The sequence below is a fragment of the Nomascus leucogenys genome, chromosome X (genome assembly GCF_006542625.1).
Source record: "Nomascus leucogenys isolate Asia chromosome X, Asia_NLE_v1, whole genome shotgun sequence".
Classification (NCBI taxonomy): Eukaryota; Metazoa; Chordata; class Mammalia; order Primates; family Hylobatidae; genus Nomascus; species Nomascus leucogenys.
Window position 1 is genome coordinate 17,066,654 of NC_044406.1, and position 19,418 is coordinate 17,086,071.

The 19,418-nt window shown below is 47.0% G+C and overlaps 1 protein-coding gene across 1 annotated transcript in view; it reads right to left on the reverse strand.

Moving 5' to 3' along the window:
• Positions 1-18,372, reverse strand: part of RS1 (retinoschisin 1) — a 32,835-nt gene extending 14,463 nt beyond the window's left edge. Inside the window, exons 1-3 of the mRNA XM_003261113.2 lie at positions 18,287-18,372; positions 3,969-3,994; positions 2,982-3,087 (exon numbers count right to left, since the gene is read on the reverse strand). Of these exons, the coding sequence (XP_003261161.1) occupies positions 2,982-3,087; positions 3,969-3,994; positions 18,287-18,338 (184 nt within the window). The 5' untranslated portion in view covers positions 18,339-18,372. The remainder of the gene's footprint in view (positions 1-2,981; positions 3,088-3,968; positions 3,995-18,286) is intronic.
• Between the last annotated feature and the right edge of the window lie 1,046 nt (positions 18,373-19,418).

Sequence of the window (19,418 nt, forward strand, 5' to 3'; positions counted from 1 at the left end):
TTAACGCTGAGGTTGAGTTTTCCTTTCTGAAAATATCTGCGTTGTTAAGAATAAAAACCAGGGCCAGGTGCAGTGGCTCACGCCTGTAATCCCAGCACTTTGGGAGGCCGAGCGGGTGCATTGCCTGAGCTCAGGAGTTCGAGACCAGCCTGGGCAACACGGTGAAACCACGTCTCTACTAAAGTACAAAAAATTAGCCAGGCATGGCAGCGTGCGCCTGTAGTCCCAGCTACTCGGGAGGCTGAGGCAGGAGAATTGCTTGAACCCGGGAGGTGGGGGTTGCAGTGAGCTGAGATCACGCTACTGTACTCCAGCCTGGGAGACAGAGCGAGATTCCATCTCAAAAAAAATAAAAAAATAAAAATAAAAAAAGAACAAAACCCAAAAAACAGTGGAGAGAGGAGAACACTTAAGCTAAAAGAATTTCTAATTTTAGAACCTCAAGCTCATGACAGCTGTGTAGGGGAGACAGCTTTGGGGACCAGGGTCAATATCACATCCCTCAAACACATGACTCTTCTCTCTCTTTTTTTGGGGGGGGGACAGGGTCTCTGTCTGTTGCCCAGGCTGGAGTGCAGTGATATGACTATGGCTCACTGCAGCCTCAACCTCCAGGGCTCAAGCGATCTTCCCACCTTGGCCTCCTGAGTAGCTGGGACTACAGGCACACGCCACCGTGCCCCCCATCTAGAGATGGGGTTTCGTCATGTTGCCCAGGCTGCACATGGCCCTTTCTTGAAGTATCCAACTAGATTGGGTCAATGAAGCCAATCCACATAAACAATGTCTTTTCAATTTCTTCTTAGACAGAACTTACTTGGAACAGAATTCCAGGAGGTCTCATGCCTCTAGTGAAAAGAACATTCGTTACCACTAAATGGTAAATTTCTCTAAGGTGGAGACGATGCCTTCATTTCTGTCTCCTTGTCAGTGCCTGACACATCATAGGCACATGTTGAAAGATGGGTGAATTGAGTTATAAATGGATTATTAATGAGGGTGCGTCAATATTGACTGAGCCAATCATACCAACATTTAATGGCTGCATGAGCTCATGCCATGGAGCCTGAGGGGATGTCCTCACGATTGGGACCCCACAGTTCCCTTGGAAAACAAACTTAGTTCAGAAATGACTTCCCCTTCAGAAAACAGGAAAATCACGCAGTAGAAACCATTGTACCCTACCCTCCCACACACACATTGCAATTTACTTTTTTAATGCAAATTTAATGAAATAATGAAAAGAGCCTCACACACAGACGCACAAACCTGTCTCTTGTGAAGCTATTATTAGGCAATTGTGTAAAGTAAACGAAGTGGCACAATAGCATCATAACCCTGGAGAGGCAGCAAGGCCAGTTTCATGCAAAACAAGCTCTGAGCGTGGAAAGGATTTAAGCATTGCAAATATTTGCAGGGGCTGCCCAAGCCCCTGAAAATTGGATCTGCTCACTCCCTCCTCACAGTATGAGCTCTTAGGAGGCTGGTAGAAAAGAAACCAACCTTTATTCAACAGTGTGCTAGTACCCCACAGGCTGCTTTAATGCCTCATCTTATTTATTCCTTGTTGACAACCCCGTAGAGCAGAGGTCAACAAACTATGACCCATGGGCCATATCTGGCCCTCTGCTTGTTTTGTAAATAAAGTTTTATTGGAACCCAGCCATGTTTGAGCATTTCCACATTGTTTATGGCTGCTTTCCAAGACAAGAGCAGAATGGACTAGTTGTGACAGATTATTTGGTCCACGAAGCCACAAATATTTCCTCTCTCCTCCTTTACAAAATTTGCTGGCCCCCGTCTTAGACATAGGTTACATCAGCTGCAGAACAAATTGGCCTGGAAATTTCAGAGGCTCCACGAAACAGGTTTATTTTTCACTCAGGCAACTGGTCTACTGTGGGTAGACAGGGGGTTCTGCTCCACGTGATCAGCCTGAGACCAGGTTGCAGAAAAAGCCACTATTTCAACAGGTGGCTTCACAGCAGGAAAGGGAGAGCTGGAGAGTTGAGTGCCAGCCCTTCAAGTGCCATTTTCGAAGTGGCCTGCTCACCTTGGCTGGAGCTGTTTGGATGGCACCACCTGATCAATTACAAGGGGGCTGGGCAATAGGAGGGAAGCACATGGCTGTTTGGTGAGCAAGCAGTATCCAGGCATGGTGCTATCATCACCTCCATTGGACAGACAAGGAAAAAAGTGGCAGTCCCAGAGTTCAGATGTGACACAGCCAGGATTCCATCCCTCATCTTCCTGGCTCTAGAGCCTGTGCTCTTTTCAAAATTCCAGGCTGCCTAGCATTAATTTCTTTTCTTTTCTTTTCCTTTTTTTTTTTTTTTTTTTTTTTGAGACAGGCTCTCGCTCTGTCACCCAGGCCAGAGTGCAGTGGTACGATCACTGCTCACTGCAACCTCCACCTCCTGGGTTCAAGCAATCCTCCCACCTCAGCCTCTTGAATAGCTGGGACCACAGGCGCAAGCCACCACACCCAGATAATTTTTGTATTCTTAGTAAAGACAAGGTTTCACCATGTTGCCCAGGCGAGTCTCAAACTCCTGAGCTCAAGCAGTCCGCCCGCCTCGGTCTCCCAAAGTGCTGGGATTACAGGCGTGAGCCACTGTGCCCGTCCTCCCATTAATTTATTTTCAATCAGTCTCATTCATCGATTTCATTGAAAGTTAGATCCCATCCTACTATCCCAGCCTGGAGACATGGAGATCTAGGGAGCTGTTTCTGAACACTGACATCACGCCATGTGTTGAAGCAGGGGCCATTGTGAGATTCGAAGCTCAGAGGCCAACTGGAGAAAACCCACATTAACATAGGCTTAATAATAGTAATAAATGAATACACACAGCTACCACTCATCTTTCATTCTAAAGATGGGGGTAGCGTTCAGGGGGTTAATTCAGCCGAGTGGGAAAAAGGAAGAGAAATGGGGTGTTCCGAATGACTGTTCCATCCCAAGGACAGGGGATACTCACCTGGTATACAGTCCAAGGAGGTGGCACCTGCAGACCACAGAGCATTGGGTCCTCCTTGGCAATCGCACTTGCATGCTTTTTGGTACCAGGGGTCCTCGCCTTCATCCTGCAGCCAACCAGAGAGGCAGGGCAGAAAAGTCACAGTCAAAGGTAACTGTGGTTGCCCCCCCAGAGTGATCACACTCATTCCTTATGCGTCGTCTATAGCAGCTTTGCTACAATGGCCAAATTGAGCTATTACTCCAGCCTTAATACACACAGCTACCACTCATCTTCCATTCTAAATAAGTAAAATGTCTGCCACCCTGGGCGACCAACTAATAATCTCACAGATACACCCATCTAGAGGGCACTGTTCACCCCATGATAGTTATCTTCAGGAGTTTGGGGAGCCCCAATCCAAGTTTACACTCTTCACATCCCCTGGAAGTTCCTATGTGGAGATAGATTCAAGAGTGTGCCATCTGATTGAAGACCTGCTTTACTTTCATTCTCTCATTCAAACACCAATCGTGGAGCTTGCCTAGGTCGAATGTGCTACTGTCACCATCACCTAAAAAATACTTTTTTGTTTTTTTGAGACAGAGTCTCACTTTGTCGCCCAGGCTGGAGTGCAGTGGTGTGATCTCGGCTCACTGCAGCCTCTGCCTCCTGGGTTCAAGCGATTCTCTTGCCTCAGCCTCCCAAGTAGCTAGGATTACAGGTATGCACTACCACACCTGGCTAATTTTTGTATTTTTTAAGTAGAGACAGGGTTTCACCATGTTGGCGAGGCTGGTCTCAAACTCCTGACCTCAAGTGATCTGCCTGCTTTGGCCTCCCAAAGTGTTGGGATTACAGGCATAAGCCACCATGCCCAGCCGAAATATATTTCAAAATACATTTAAAAACAAACAAACAAATCGATAGTCCTCTATGTTATTTTTGGCTAGGAAAATTTTCAAAAGCACTATGCATGTACATTACAGCTTTCTTACTGTTACATACCTCGGTAGATGATAATCCCAATGTGGCTAAAGCAAAAGGATGAGACAGAAAAAATCTAATTAATGAAAGAGAAATCCAACAGCATCACTTGTTACATGGAAAAGTGAAATAGAAATAGTCACATGAAAGCTACCAACACCCCTTCTGGAAGAAGTCATGGGAAGTAAATATCTGCCAGGAAAAACATCCGCAGATGCTAAGAAGCTAGGGACGATAAAATTAAACAGAAAGAACAAGATCATCATTATAGGGCCGGTGCAGCGGCTCACACCTGTAATCCCAGCACTTTAGGAGGCCAAGGCCGGCCTAACACTTAGGCCAGGAGTTCGAGACCAGCCTGGGCACCATGACAAACCCCGTCTCTACAAAAAATACAAAAATTAGCTGGGCATGCATGGTGGCACGCTCCTGTAATCCCAGCTACTCAGGAGGCTGAGGCAGGAGAATCGCTTGAACCTGGGAGGCGGAGGTTGCAGTGAGCCAAGATCGCTGCACTGCACTCCAGCCTGGGTGACAGAGCGAGACTCTGTCTCAAAAACAAACAAAAAAAAGATAATCAATATTTTTGTTCGTTATAGAATTTTGGAAACTACATTAATGTAGCAAAGCGGACAGGGCAGGGAGAGGAAAACACCTATATTTGTTACCACCAAAGCCAACACTGTTAACATTTTAGTATAAATATTTCCCGTCATTTCCTGTCATTTTTCTATGTGTATTTTTAAATATATTTGAGAACTTACTATGTAAACAATGTTGTATCCTGTTTTCCCTTTCATTTAACCCTAACAGCGTGAAGTTTTTCTGTTTTTTTTTTTTTTCTTTATTTCTTTTTTTTTTTTGAGATGGAGTTTCACTCTTATTGCCCAGGCTGGAGTGCAATGGCGCAATGTTGGCTCGCTGCAACCTCTGCCTCCTGGGTTCAAGCGATTCTCCTGCCTCAGCCTCCCAAGTAGCTGGGATTACAGGTGCGTGCCACCACACACAGCTAATTTTTGGTATTTTTAGTAGAGACAGGGTTTCACTATGTTGGCCAGGCTGGTCTCGAACTCCTGACCTCAGGTGATCCTCCTGCCTCGGCCTCCCAAAGTGCTGATATTACAGGCGTGAGCCACCATGCCCGGCCCAAGGTTTTTCTTTTATTAAACCTTCATCATCGTCATCATCATCATCGTCCCTTGTGTCTGCCCAATGTGCTCTTCAGGAGTTGATTCCCGGTTCCCTCGCTGTGCCACAATTAGGTGATTTAGGATTAAGACATTGTTTAGAAATTATTTTGTAGGTTTGCCTATAATATACAGGAAATATCAAACCACAATCAAAGTATAAGTACCATATACATAATGTGGGAAAATTGAAAGTGTGCAAAGTTTAACATAAAACTGACATATAAGCTCTCTTTATAGAAGCATGAATAAAGAGAATGAATTCACACTTTAGCAGGTAAAGAGTTTGCATGTATTAGCAGAAACTGATTGTTTAAAGCTTCACTGTCCAATGTAGTCATGACTAGTCCCATGTGGTATTGGAATTTAAATTAATTAAAATTGGCTGGGCGGGGTAGCTCATGCCTATAATCCTAGCACTTTGGGAGGCTGAGACAGGCCGATCACTTGAGATCAGGAGTTCGAGACCAGCCTGGCCAGCATGGTGAAACCCTGTCTCTACTAAAAATACAAAAATCAGCTGGGCTTTGTGGCAGGCACCTGTAATCCTAGCCACTTGGGAGGCTGAGGCAGGAGAATCACTTGAAACCCGGGTTGCAGTGAGCCGATATTGCACCACTGCACTCCAGTCTGGGCAACTGAGTGAGACTCCGTCTCGAAAAATAAAATAAATTAAATTAATTAAAACTATCAAAATAAAAAGTTCAATTCTTCAGTCAAACCAGCCACATTTCGAGTGCTTCAGAGCCACATGAAACTAGTGGCTACTGTACTGGCTAAGAAGATACAGAACGTTTCTATCATCGCAGAAGGTTGCATTGGACACTGCTGGTTTAAAGCACTGATGGGGTGCAGGAAACGCTACCACCAAATATGGCACCTGGACACACAAGGAAACTGAGAAAACTGCAGAAGCAGGAAGGTCTCTCTGACCTGCTCCTGCCCCCTCTCTCCTGAAGCTGGCCATAGAAACAAAAGCAGCCCTTAACCCTTTCTCTCCTGTAATGGGCCATCGAATTCCTTTCACCTCTTCTTCCCTGAAGCAGGCCATCAAACCTAGGAAGGTCAGTCTAATCTTCTCCCCTGAAGACCCTCATGTGACAGGTGTCCTGCCCTATACCCGGAGGGAAGGAGTATCACACAGGGGCACCAACACGAATCTGAACAAACAGGCCTTGTTATGCCCTTCTCACTTATTACCATTAGATCATACCCTTTGATCCTCCAATCATATTTCCACACAACTGTCCACAAAAATGCACAGATCTTCCTGTTTCGTGGGGTCTTCATCTCTGAAAGCTCCTGTGCCATGTAAAACTTATTAAATAAGTGTGGATGGTTTTCCCTCATTAATCTGTCTTTCGTCGTAGGGGTCTCAGTCACGAACCTTGAGATAAGTGAGGAAAAGTGCTTACTTTTTCTCCCTACACCACCAAAACTCCATGTCCCAGACTTGTTTTTGTTTTCTTTTGAGACTGGCTTGCTGCAACCTCCGCCTTCCAGGTTGAAGCGATTCTCCTGCCTCAGCCTCCCGAGTAGCTGGGATTACAGCCACCATGCCCAGCTAATTTTTGTATTTTTAGTAGAGGCTGAGTTTTGCCATGTTGCCCAGGCTGGTTTTGAACTCCTGACCTTAGGTGATCCACCTGCCTTGTCCTCCCAAAGTGCTGGGATTACAGGTGTGAGCCACCACACCCGGCCTTCCCAGACATTTTGAACAAAACAAATACCTTTCTTTCTTTTCTGATGATAAAAAAATTTCAGACAAAACCTGAGTGTAAAAAATGGAAATGAAAGTCCCTCCTTTAACCACTTTGCTATTTAAAAAGTGAATCTTTTTAAATAGCTCACAAAAAGCTTTTAGAAACCACACAAAGCCTTTATCATCACAATTATAAAAGCTTTAATTTCAATAATACACATTTCCCTGCTCTGCAACCACTTTTTTTGTGTCCACTGTAGTCCTGGCACTATACTAGGGCGGGGCCTTCTGAAATGGAAGACTCACTCTCTGCTCACAAGGGGCTTGAGGACCTAGGAGAAGACAGGCCACTGGACCATGCCCATGGTGAGTACTTCGATGGGCTATGCAGGGGCGGCAGTGGGAGTGAAGCGCACATGTCTCTTAGCCTAGGAAGATTCAGGGCCACCCTCACCTGCAGCCACCACACTGCTGTCTCTCCTGGGTCCTTGTTCCACTGGTTACTCACCCGCTATGGGCAGAATTGACCTTCTCAGGTAGCAATGAAGGTTAGGGAGCGCCATCTTTGTAGCAGGCCACCAGAGTCCCTGCTATGATCTGAATGTTAGTGTCCCCCCAAAATTCATATGTTGAAACCCAATCACCAATGTGGTAGTAGTAAGATGTGGGGCCTTTGGGAGGTGATTAGGCTTTGCCCTCATACATGGGATTAGTATCTGTGTAAAAGAGACTCCAGGGAGCTAGTGAAACAGGAAAGGTCCCCTTGTCCCCATCTCAGGGCATGCAAGGGAGGTGTGGCTCGCTTCTTCAGTGCCCCGCTGCTCAAACCTCTAGGGGAGCATACAGACGGGCAGGCTGTGGGGCTCCAAACCCACGGCAGTGTCTAGGGGTGAATGTTTACAGCTGAGGCCCCAGCACGCATGTGTTACAGGGTGCTCTTTTAGTTTGCCGTCTGTAGGCGGCTTGTGTTAGTCAGCTCCATTAGACTCGTCTCCCTGCCTTCTCACAAGGACAGAAAGCTTTCTGTATCTCAGGGTTCTTGCCTTGGGGTATCGGAAGAATCAGATCACACGTGGGCTTGCAGAATGAGTGCAAGGTTTTATTGAGTGGAAGGAGCTCTCAGCAGATAGGGGAGCCAGAAGGAAGATGCTTTTCTCCTGGAGTCAGGCTTGCTAGGTGGCCCCACTCTTCTCTGACAGCCCGGCCAAACTCCACCTGGTTCCACCGGTTGATGGCCTGGGGCTGCCGGCGTCTATCGTGTGCTCTTCCGCCGGCGCACTCCTCCCAACGCTTTCTCTGCACGTCCAGCCACTTGTGTCTTCTTCCGCCAATGTGCTCCTCTCGACATCCAGCCGCTTGTGTGTCTGCCTGCTAGGGTCTTGGAGTTTTGATAGGCACAGGATGGGGGCGTGGTGGGCCAGGGTGGTCTTGGGAAATGCAGCATTTGGGCACGAAGGCAAGAGTGCCTGTCCTCACCTAGGTCCGTGGGCACAGGCTTGGGGGTGGAGCCCGAGGCAGGGACCACGCGCTGCCCCCCTCCAGTATCACTAGTTTGCCCCTTCCGCCATGGGAGGGCACAGCAAGAAGGTGCCAGGGATGAAGCAGGAAGCAGGGTCTCACCAGACCCAAATCTGCTGGCACCTTGATCGTGGACTTCCCAGCCCCCAGTATTGTAAGAAATAAATGTCTGTGGTTTATAAGCCACCTAGTTTATGGTATTTTATTATAGCTTCTCAAACAAAGACAGTCCCTCAATGTCAGACTCTGTGCTGGCTGAGGAAGTTAACAATGACTTTAAAAAAAAATTATTATTATACTTTAAGTTCTAGGGTACATGTGCACAACGTGCAGGTTTGTTGCATATGTATACACGTGCCATGTTGGTGGACTGCACCCATTAACTCGTCATTTACATTAGGTATATCTCCTAATGCTGTCCCTCCCCCCTCCCCCCACCCCACGACAGGCCCCAGTGTGTGATGTTCCCTGCCCTGTGTCCAAGTATTCTCATTGTTCAATTCCCACCTATGAGTGAGAACATGCGGTGTTGGGTTTTCTGTCCTTGCGATAGTTTGCTCAGAATGATGGTTTCCAGCTTCATCCATGTCCCTACATGAACTCATCCTTTTTTTTTTTTTTTTTTTTTTTTGAGACGGAGTCTCACTCTGTCGCCCAGGCTGGAGTGTAGTGGCGCGATCTCGGCTCACTGCAAGCTCCGCCTCTCGGGTTCACGCCATTCTCCTGCCTCAGCCTCTTAAGTAGCTGGGACTACAGGCGCTCGCCACCACACCCGGCTAGTTTTTTGTATTTTTAGTAGAGACGGGGCTTCACCGTGTCAGCCAGGATGATCCCGATCTCCTGACCTCATGATCCGCCCACCTCGGCCTCCCAAAGTGCTGGGATTACAGGCGTGAGCCACTGCGCCTGGCCTCATCCTTTTTAATAGCTGCGTAGTATTCCATGGTGTATATGTGCCATGTTTTCTTAATCCAGTCTATCACTGATGGACATTTAGGTTGGTTCCAAGAACAATGACTTATTTTTTTTTTTTTTTGAGATGGAATTTCACTCTTGTTGCCCAGGCTGGAGCGCAATGGTGCGATCTCGGCTCACCACAACCTCCACCTCCTGGGTTCAAGCGATGCTCCTGCCTCAGCTTCCTGAGTAGCTGGGATTACCAGCATGAGCCACCACGCCCGGCTAATTTTGTATTTTTAGTAGAGACAGGGTTTCACCATGTTGGTTAGGCTGGTCTTGAACTCTGGACCTCAGGTGATCCACCTGCCTTGGCCTCCCAAAGTACTGGGATTACAGGCGTGAGCCACCGCGCCTGGCTTTTTTTTTTTTTTTTTTTTTGAGACAGGGTCTTACTCTGTCACCCAGGCTGGAGTGCAGTGGCAATCATAGCTCACTGCAGCCTTGAACTCCTGGGCTCAAGCCATCTTCTCACCTCAGCACCCCATGGTAGCTGGGACTACAAGCCCATGCCACCACACCCAATATTTTTAAACATATTTTTTATAGCGATGGAGGTCTCCCTATGTTGCCCAGGCTGGTCTTGAGCTCCTGGGCTCAAGCAATCCTCTGGCCTCGGCCTCCTGAAGTGCTGGGATTACAGTCGTGAGCTGCTGCACCCAGCCAACTTCTTATTTTCAAATCCAATGGACTCTTCCCAACACTGACCTCCCATCTTCACACCGCAATGTTGGGCGCTGTCAGTCCCATCTTCCTTTAGCTTCCACCACTCTGGATACACCTTCTCAGTCTCCTTTGAGAGCTCTGCTTCCTCCACCCACCCCATAAATATTGCTAAATCCAAGGTTCAGATATCCAGTAAGCACTGAATGGCCTACAGGATATCTTCCCATAGATGTCTCCTGCTAGCTCAAAGTGGACCCAACCTAGTGTTGACAAGGCTGTGGAGCAACCTGAACTGTCATATGTTGCTGGTGGGGGTGCAAGGTGGTCTAACCTCTTTGGAAAACTATTTGGCAATTTATACAAAGGCTGAACATATATGTGCCCTATGACCCAGCAATTCCACTCCTAAGTAGCTACCCACCAGATATGCATGCATATATACTCCAAAACCAAAAACATGTGCTAGATGATCCATAGCAGCAGTATTTGTAATACCCCCAAACTGGAAATGCTCATATGTCCATCAAAAGCAGAGTGGCTACATTGGGGTATATTTACACAATGGAACACTATACTGCAATACAAATAGACAGTCTAGAACTACATGCCACAGGATGGACACATCTCATGATGCTGAGTGAGAAGTCCAATGCTGAAGCAGATACACCACATGGATCCATTAAAAAATGTACGAAAGTGGCTGGGCACGGTGGCTCATGCCTGTAATCCCAGCCCTTTGGGAGGCCGAGGCAGGCAGATTACCTGAGGTCAGGAGTTCAAGACTAGCCTGGCCAACATGGTGAAACCCCGGCTCTACTAAAAATACAAAAATTAGCCGGCCATGGTGGCACACACCTGTAGTCCCAGCTACTCAGGAGGCTGAGGCAGGAGAATCACTTGAGCTGGGAAGGCGGAGGTTGCAGTGAGCCAAGATCACACCACTGCACTCCCAGCCTGGGCAACAGAGTAAGACTCCATCTCAAAAACAACAACAACAACAAACTCATCTCCTTCCTCAGACTGTTCTCCTTTCTCTATTTATTATTATTATTATTATTATTATTTTGAGACAAGGTCTTGCTCTGTCACCCACGCTGGAGTGCAGTGGTGCTATCTCACCTCACTGCAGCCTTGACCTCCTGGGCTCAAGCAGTCTTCCCACCTCAGCCTCCTGAGTAGCTGGGACTACAGGCCTGCGCTGCCATGCTCAGCTCATTGTGTTAATTTTTTTGTAGAGACGGGGTCTTGCTATGTTGCCCAGGCTGGTCTCAAATTCCTGGGCTCAAGGGATCCTCCCACCTCGCCCTCCCAAACTGCTGAGATTACAGGCATGAGCCACTGCACCTGGCCTCTTTTCTCTATTTCTTATCTCCTGAGTGGCTTCGCCATCCATCTACCACCCCATCCAGAAGGCTCCTCCAAGCCTTCTCTTTTTCCTAAATCCTTACCATCCTATGGCCACCAGGGGCTTTCTCTCCTCTCCATCCCACTGCCTGTTTTGAGGCCCCACCCTCTCTCCCAGGTACTCTACCTGCTAAAGAGAGACTTGTCTCTTTCATCCTCCATGCTCCGAGGCAGTGAGGTGCAAACCTGATGCCGCCACTCTCCTACGCAAAATGCTTTGGCGGGTCCCTGTTGCCAGGGTCTGAGTCCCACCTCTGAGATGTATTACAATCTCTTCATTTCCGCACCCCTACGATGCATATAATTATTAATAAAGTGTCCTTCAAGGGGTCATGGAGATAGATCTACCTCCTGCCCACCTCTCGGGATTTATGTTTCTCACTCTGTACTGCTCGCCAAGCCACAAATGTGCCAGACCGTCTCATGCCTCCGTCCATAGAATTTCTTTGCCTCAAATGCGTCCTCCTGCCCCTACTTCTCCGCCTGCTCAGCTCATTCCCTATAAAGAGGACGTTTCCTGGCCGGACGCAGTGGCTCATGGCTGTAATTCTAACACTTTGGGAGGCTGAGGTGGGAGGATCCCTTGAGCTCAGAAGTTTGAGACCAGCCTGGGCAACATGGTGAGACCCTGTCTCTGCTAAAATAAAAAAATAAATAAATAAAAATTAGCCAGGTGTGGTGGCACACACCTGTGATCTGAGCTACTCGGAAGACTGAGGTGGGAGGATCATGAGAGTTGGAGGCTGCAGTGAGGTATGATTGCATCACTGCACTTCAGTCTGGGTGACAGAGTGAGACCCTGTCTCAAAAAAAAAAAGAGAGTTTTCCTGTCCCTCAGCTCACCACTTGCTCTGGCCTTTTCAGTCCATCTTTTTCTTGCCCACAGGTTATAGAAACCCATACAAAAGGTGACTGATAATGACTCACCTCAAAGCATTCATTCATTCAACTAATATTCATTGAGCATCTACTACATTCCAGTCCCAGCTTTAGGTGCTGGGGATAGAGTAGCAAACAAAACAGGAAAAACACTTGTCATCATAAAGCTCACAGGCTAGTGTGTGTGTTGGGTGGGAGTGGGTGGGGAGAATACATTAATGAATGAATGAAGAAAGAGAATAGATAGTATGGAAAATTACGGTGACTGCTGTGGAGAAAACACAAGGAAGTCGGGGACAGGGACTGGTCCTTTTGGGCTTAGGGAAGCCCTCACTGAGAAGGTGATGTTGGAGCAAAGATTCGAAGGAGGCGAGACACCTGTGGGCAAAGCATTCTGGGCAGAGGGAACAGCATGTGCCAAGCCCTCGAGGTGAGCATGTGCTTGGCATGTTCCAGGAAGAGCAAGTAGCTCCTGAGCCTGGAGCCAGAGGAGAGAGAGTCTTAGGAGAGGATGAGGTTGGGGGTGTCCGGGAGCCAGTTGCTGCAGGGCCTCGTGGGCCATGTGAGGCTTTGTGGAACTTGAGGACAAACGAGGACATTACTGACCATGGTTTCAAAGCCTCCCTCTGGTACAATGTTGTGGACCGGGCTGGCCACGGCAAGTGTGGCAACAGGGTCCGGTTCCGAGGTGAGTGCAGTCATCCAAGGGAGGGAAGATGCTGGCTTGGCCCAGGGTGGTGGCAGTGGAAGTGTTGAGTGGTTGGATTCTGACTGCACTGGGGAAGTAGTGCCACAGGATCTGCGGGCAGATTACGCGTGGCAGGGGTGGGGGTGTGAAAGAAACGGAAGTCTGAGGCTGAGGCAACTGGGAGGATAGAGCTGCCATTTGCGGGGCGGGCGGAAGGGGAAGAAGGTTTCAGCGAGGACAAGGGATTTGGGGAGGATGGGGAGGAGGATGATCTGATTGGGACATAATGAATTTGAGATGCCTAGGGGACACCCCAGTGTTGAAATCGAGCTGGCAGCCAGACAGATGCTTCTGGAACTCAAGGGGGAGCCCAGACAGGCTGGATGGTGCCCTGTGCTCTGCAGAGTTAATGACCACATGAACTCCTAACCTCAGACCTGTAGCTGTTCATCAAGAGATGCAAAGGAAATCAGCAGTTAGGGTCTAGTTGGCTGGGGGCTGCTAGTCCAGGAGATGCTCTGTCCCATCCCCACCCTCAAGAGAAGCTGGGACTGGCTGTGAGGCAGTTTCTGAAGGGCCCTGTTAGTTAGGCCAACATCAATTGTGCCAGGCCAGTGGCTCACGCCTGTAATCCCAGCACTTTGGGAGACTGAAGCGGGCAAACCACTTGAGGTCAGGAGCTCCAGACCAGCCTGGCCAACGTGGTGAAACCCTATCTCTACAAAAAACACAAAAATTAGCTGGGCGTGGTGGTGCGTGCCTGTCATCCCAGCTACTAGGGAGGCTGAAGCAGGAGAATCGATTGAACCCCAGCGGGCGTAAGGTTGCAGTGAGCCAAGATCACGCCACTGCACTCCACCCTGGGCAACAGAGCGAGACTCCGTCTCAAAAAAAAAAAAAACAGTGCCAGATCCTCTTTTTGGGAGACCAAAGGCAAGGGGTATTGGTCACTGACAGTGTGGCTTTCATAACCAAATCCACTTGGCTCAAAGGCCATGTCTGTCACTGAAGAGGGTCTGGTCTGTTGAGCTGTCACTGAGCAAACCTAGAGTCCAAGGAAGAGAGGCCTGCTTTCAGAGCCAATTCCTGGGTGCAATCCAATTTTGGACCAATTTCTTGCATTTCTTTTCCTCCCAGACTCCCCTCCCCCAGAAAGCATTTGTCTGTAGACAGCCTGGGGTTCTGAGGTAATAGATCCTTATGGAAATGAGCAGAGAAAGAAGGAACGACAGGCGTTTTACAGAAAAAGCTGTCACCAAAGGAGAATCAACATGGCTGCTGCAGTCCCGCACAACAATTTAATCACCAACAAACTGGAGAACAAAAGCATTTTTGGCGACAACATATTGTGATGGCAAAAACTGCAATTACTTTTGCACCAACCTAATAGTATCATACCAGAAAATAGCATTGTTGGAAGGGGAACAAGAGAAAAATCTCAGCCTCTAAAGGAAAAATAGTGAAATATTTCAATTATGTGGCTGCATATTTTTCTCCCTGTTTAGATGGCTTCTGTGATTCCGCCACATGTTACATGAGACATCTGCCAGTCATCAGTCTTAGGTTTATGCAATATGGGCTTAGATTTATGCAATATGGGCTCATTCTGCCCCTTGGTCCAAAAGGGCCACTCTACTGTGGGGAAACCCTTGTTGTCACAGCAGGAAATTTCAAGGCGTGTCTATTTCTTGAAATGTACCTTGCAACCCATGAGGAAAGGCGCGCTTTAGATACACACAGGAAAACCTAGTTTGGTCTCTTGGATTGGGTATCACCAACTACAGAGCGTTCCTTCCCATGGAAACAGATGAAGCCGAGAAGAAAAGCATAAAATTATGAATGATTAAAAATGGTCTGTAACCAGCTTCCAATCTGCTTGAGAAACAGGAGGAACGCACGCAGCAGGCTGCGATAACGTCCCTCTCGTGAAAGAGAAAGAAGGAAATTGCTTCTGGTGTGAAAGTGTTACTATTTTAGGCGACAGGCATATTCATGGGTAAATCTGTTATCTGCACATGCTTCAAACACAGATGAACCTCAACCACATATGCTAAGCAAAAGACAAAAGACCACATGCTGTGTGACTCCATTGAAATGAACTGTCCAGAACTGGCTAATCTTTAGAGACAGAAAGTCGATCTGTTGTTGCCCAGGGACTGGGGGAGGGGGGAGACAGAGAGAATGGGGAGTGAGGGCTTAATGTTTGGGTGATGAAAATGTTCTAAAATTAGATTATGTGCTCCACAAATCTGTAAATATACTTAAAACGATCGAACAATAGACTTTCAATGGGTGAATTTAAGAGTATATAAATTACATCTCAATAAAGCTGCTTTAAAAAAACTCCTGCAATCCCTGATGGTAACACAGTCACCTATAAGTTGAGGCTGAAGGACTTTTTTTGTTTTTATATAATAAACATGACCAAGTAATGAAGTAAGATATTTTAATACGATAGATGGTCTAAAAATCCTTATTGGCATTGAATCCAATACGTGTGGTGTAAGAGAAATAGAAGCCTGACTCAATTATAAGACATAGGAAGCTGGGCGCGGTGGCTCACGCCTGTAATCCCAGCACTTTGGGAGGCCGAGGCAGGCAGATCACCTGAGGTCGGGAGATCGAGACCAGCCTGGCCAACATGGAGAAACCCCGTCTCTACTAAAATTACAAAAATGATCCAGGCGTGGTGGCACACGCCTGTAATCCCAGCCACTTGGGACGCTGGGGCAGGAGAATCGCTTGAACCCGGGAGACGGAGGTTGTGGTGAGCCGAGATCATGCCATTGCACTCCAGCCTGGGCAACAAGAGTGAAATTCTCAAAAAAAAAAAAAAAAAAAAAAAGACGTAGGAAATGCCTTACTATGATGCTGTGTGCTCTCCGAAATGAACCTTCATCCAACGCCTAAGTGAAGGCAATTTCTTTACCTTATTTCACTGTAATGAGGAGACACTGCCACTGAAGGACAGAAGCAGCGGAGGGTAAATTGGACGAAGAGCCTTTGTCTTCAGGTTCCCAGCTGTGCAATGGGACGCATCTTTCCCACGGCTATGCGCCTTATGCATCTCCATCTGGATAATATACTGATTAAGTGCAGTGATTGTGTCCTCTGTCCCCTGGAGCATCCCTCTGGCCCAGGGTAGGGCACACAGTAGGTTGCCAAGCCACACTGGCTATTTTTGGCTGGCTGCTTTCCTTCCAAGTGCTGTTAAAGGCCTGCATTAAGCGCGTAAGATAATTTAAGCTCCCCAAACCTTCCCACTGGCCCACGTTGCAGGCCACCTGAAGAGACGATGTTCTCTGCTCTTCGTGGACATTTCTGGAGCTCCCCAGCCATGCACAAAGATTGGTAAACTTCAGAACACGAAAGAGTGCTATCCTTCATGCCTCCTGACAGGCTGTCTTTTATTGCTGATATCCACCAACTGGGCAGGTCTAATTTTAAAATGCTTTGGTAAACATTTCTAGGACTTCTTCCCATCGCGGGGGTGGGGAGGTCACAGAACAGGGTTGTTAGACTCAGCACTGTGGAAGCAACAAGGATCTGCCCTGCATGTCAAGTCCTTTTTTTTTTTTTTTTTTTTTGAGGTGGAGTCTCGCTCAGTCACCCAGGCTGGAGTGCAATGGCATGATCTCAGCTCACTGCAACCTCCCTCTCCAGCAATCAGATGATTCTCCCGCTTCAGCCTCCCGAGTAGCTGGGATTACAGGCACCTGCCATCATGCCCAGTTACTTTTTGTATTTTTGTAGAGACGGGGTTTCACCAGGTTGGGCAGGCTGGTCTCAAACTCCTGACCTCAGGTGATCCACCCGCCTCAGCCTCCCAAAGTGCTGGGATTACAGTCATGAGCCACCGCACCCCACCGTCATACACAATGTTTGCCCCCTAGCAGATAGTCAGGGATGAGCTCTTAAAAGAAGGGACCAAGGAGTGAATGAATGAATCTCCATGCCAATCACAAAGAAGAGAAATCTGAGTGAGCCCTGTCTGACAACCAGGAGTATTTAAATCTAAGCCTTGAAAGAGTCTGCTTAGATTTTCTTGCTGAGGAAAGAGGAGGGGGCAAGGAGTAAAGGAAAAACAACAAAACCCCAAAGCGTCTTAAAGTAGTCAGAGTTACTGGGACAAGTTGCAGACTATTAATTGCAAGGGAAAACAGACAACTGGTTTACTTGATCCCTACTTAGAAATATACCTTGGGGTTTCCAGAATGACCTTGGAATTATATTGTCACCAGTCTTTCCAAATACTGAGAAATGTGACTAAGTAACAAAAGCCATCAGCCTGGGAAACATGGTGAAAACCCCTCTCTACAAGAAATACAATAAATTAGCCGGATGTGGTGGTGCGTGCCTGTAGTCCCAGCTACTAGAGAGGCTGAGGCAGGAGGATGGCTTGAGCCTGGGAGGTTGAGGCTACAGTGAGCCGTGAAACCAAGAATTCTGATTCTACTTGTGTGAGTTTCGCTGTGTCTGTCTACCAGGTCATTTGCAGAGCAGAGACACCTCCTTCTCCCTGCTTTTTAATTTAATTTCTATAACACACACAAATACACAATATCCACAAAGAAGACAGGCACCAATTTCTAATGTCTGGATGAACCTGAGGAGAAATTCTGAGCAGATGGGTACTTGAGAATTGAGAGAGGCATGAAAGAATATTATTTCAAAGATTGAGAGGGAATTGGAACTGGATGACATTTTAGAGATTTGCCCTTATTTTTTCCTAATTGAAGCATAGCACTTCTGCTAGGGTCATATTTAGAACATTTAAAATGAGTGAGTGTACTGAGTCTCCGGGATTTCTTGACTCTCAGTTGGATTATGTTTTTTATTAGATTCCAGTGGTACTGGGCATGTTACGTTAATCCATATTTAAACTAGGGTGACCTTATGTCCCGATTGGCCCTGGATGGTCCTGGGTTACACCTGTCGTCCCAACAGAATTATTAATAGCATCCTCCTCCACCGTCAATAGCATTCCGGTTTGGAATATTAAATTATACAGTCACTCCCACTTTGACTCCTAAAAGTTTTCCAGAATATGCCATACTTTCTCATTAATTGTTGCAACTTATGGCTATTTTATAGATTTCTGAGACCCATCCTTTTTTCTGTTGGATTTTAAGCATCCTTTGAACTTTAGAAGGCTCCTCACAGAACTGGAAAGCCATCCACACAAAGACGACTGTTGTTCATTAATAACACATGTTAGTTAATTAACGTGTTGCTAATTAATAGTTATATTATTCAGGTTATATTCCTATTTATCAATGATATTAATTAAATTATGTATTAAGTATGCAATGAATGTCAATGGTTGAATAGCACATACCTTCATAGCCAAAGAGAAGTAATAACAAAAAGCCTTCTATCTTGCGTGACATCTTCCCCTCGTCCTCGGCCGAAGCTCTACCTTGCTGAACTGGAGAGCTGGCCCAGGAGCAGGGGATTAAGTTGAGCCCTGGCCTCATTAAGCATCTTAATCCATTTAGTTCTTAGGTCTTCGGCTGAGCCCCATCAAGTTAACCTACAGAGTTACCTGCCTCAACAAGGAAGTCTCATGGAAGATACTAGCATCAACTGAGATTTGGTTCGTGAGGAAGATACTTTTTGTTCTTTTTTTTTTTTTTTTTTTTTGAGATGGCGTTTCGCTCTTGTCGCCCAGGCTGGAGTGCAATGGCGCCATCTCGGCTCACTGCAACCTCTGCCTCCCGGGTTCAATCTAGACTCCTGCCTCAGCCTTCCTAGTAGCTGCGATTACAGGCTCACGCCACTACGCCCAGCTAATTTTTGTATTTTTAGTAGAGATGGGGTTTCGTCATGTCGGCCAGGCTGGTCTCGGACTCCTGACCTCAGGTGATCCACCCACCTCAGCCTCCCAAAATGCTGGGATTACAGGCATGAGCCACTGCGCCCGGCCCATACTGTTTTCATTCTATCTTAATGTAAGGGAAGCAATGGAGGGAGAGAACTACAACCAGAAGTCTCAGGTCTTCGTCCTTTCTTCGCCATCATCTTCTAGGGGGTGACCTTGAACAATTTCCTGCCACATAAGCACTAACATTCTCGAATTGTATGAAAATGTCATGGATTCCCCTCTTTGAAAGCAACTAGGCATCATGTGCACACCTATTCACTCAGGAAAATGCTAAATTTGGTGGTGGTGGGAGGACAGTTAGACAAAGCTGCGCATTGCTGTTACTTTTAACAACAACAAATTGGAAACAATCTAAATAGCCAAGGTTAGGGGGCTGGTTAAGTAAATCAGGAGATGAGTGCAGCCTGGTAGGGTTAAGAGCACAGACTGCCAACCCAGACTGGGTGCCAAATCACAGCACTAGCACTTGTTACATTGTGACCTCAGGGCAAGTTATTAATATCTCTGCGCCTAAACTTTCTCATCTGTAAGATGACGATAATAATGCCTACTTTCTAGAGTTATTTTGAGGCTTACAAAAGATCAT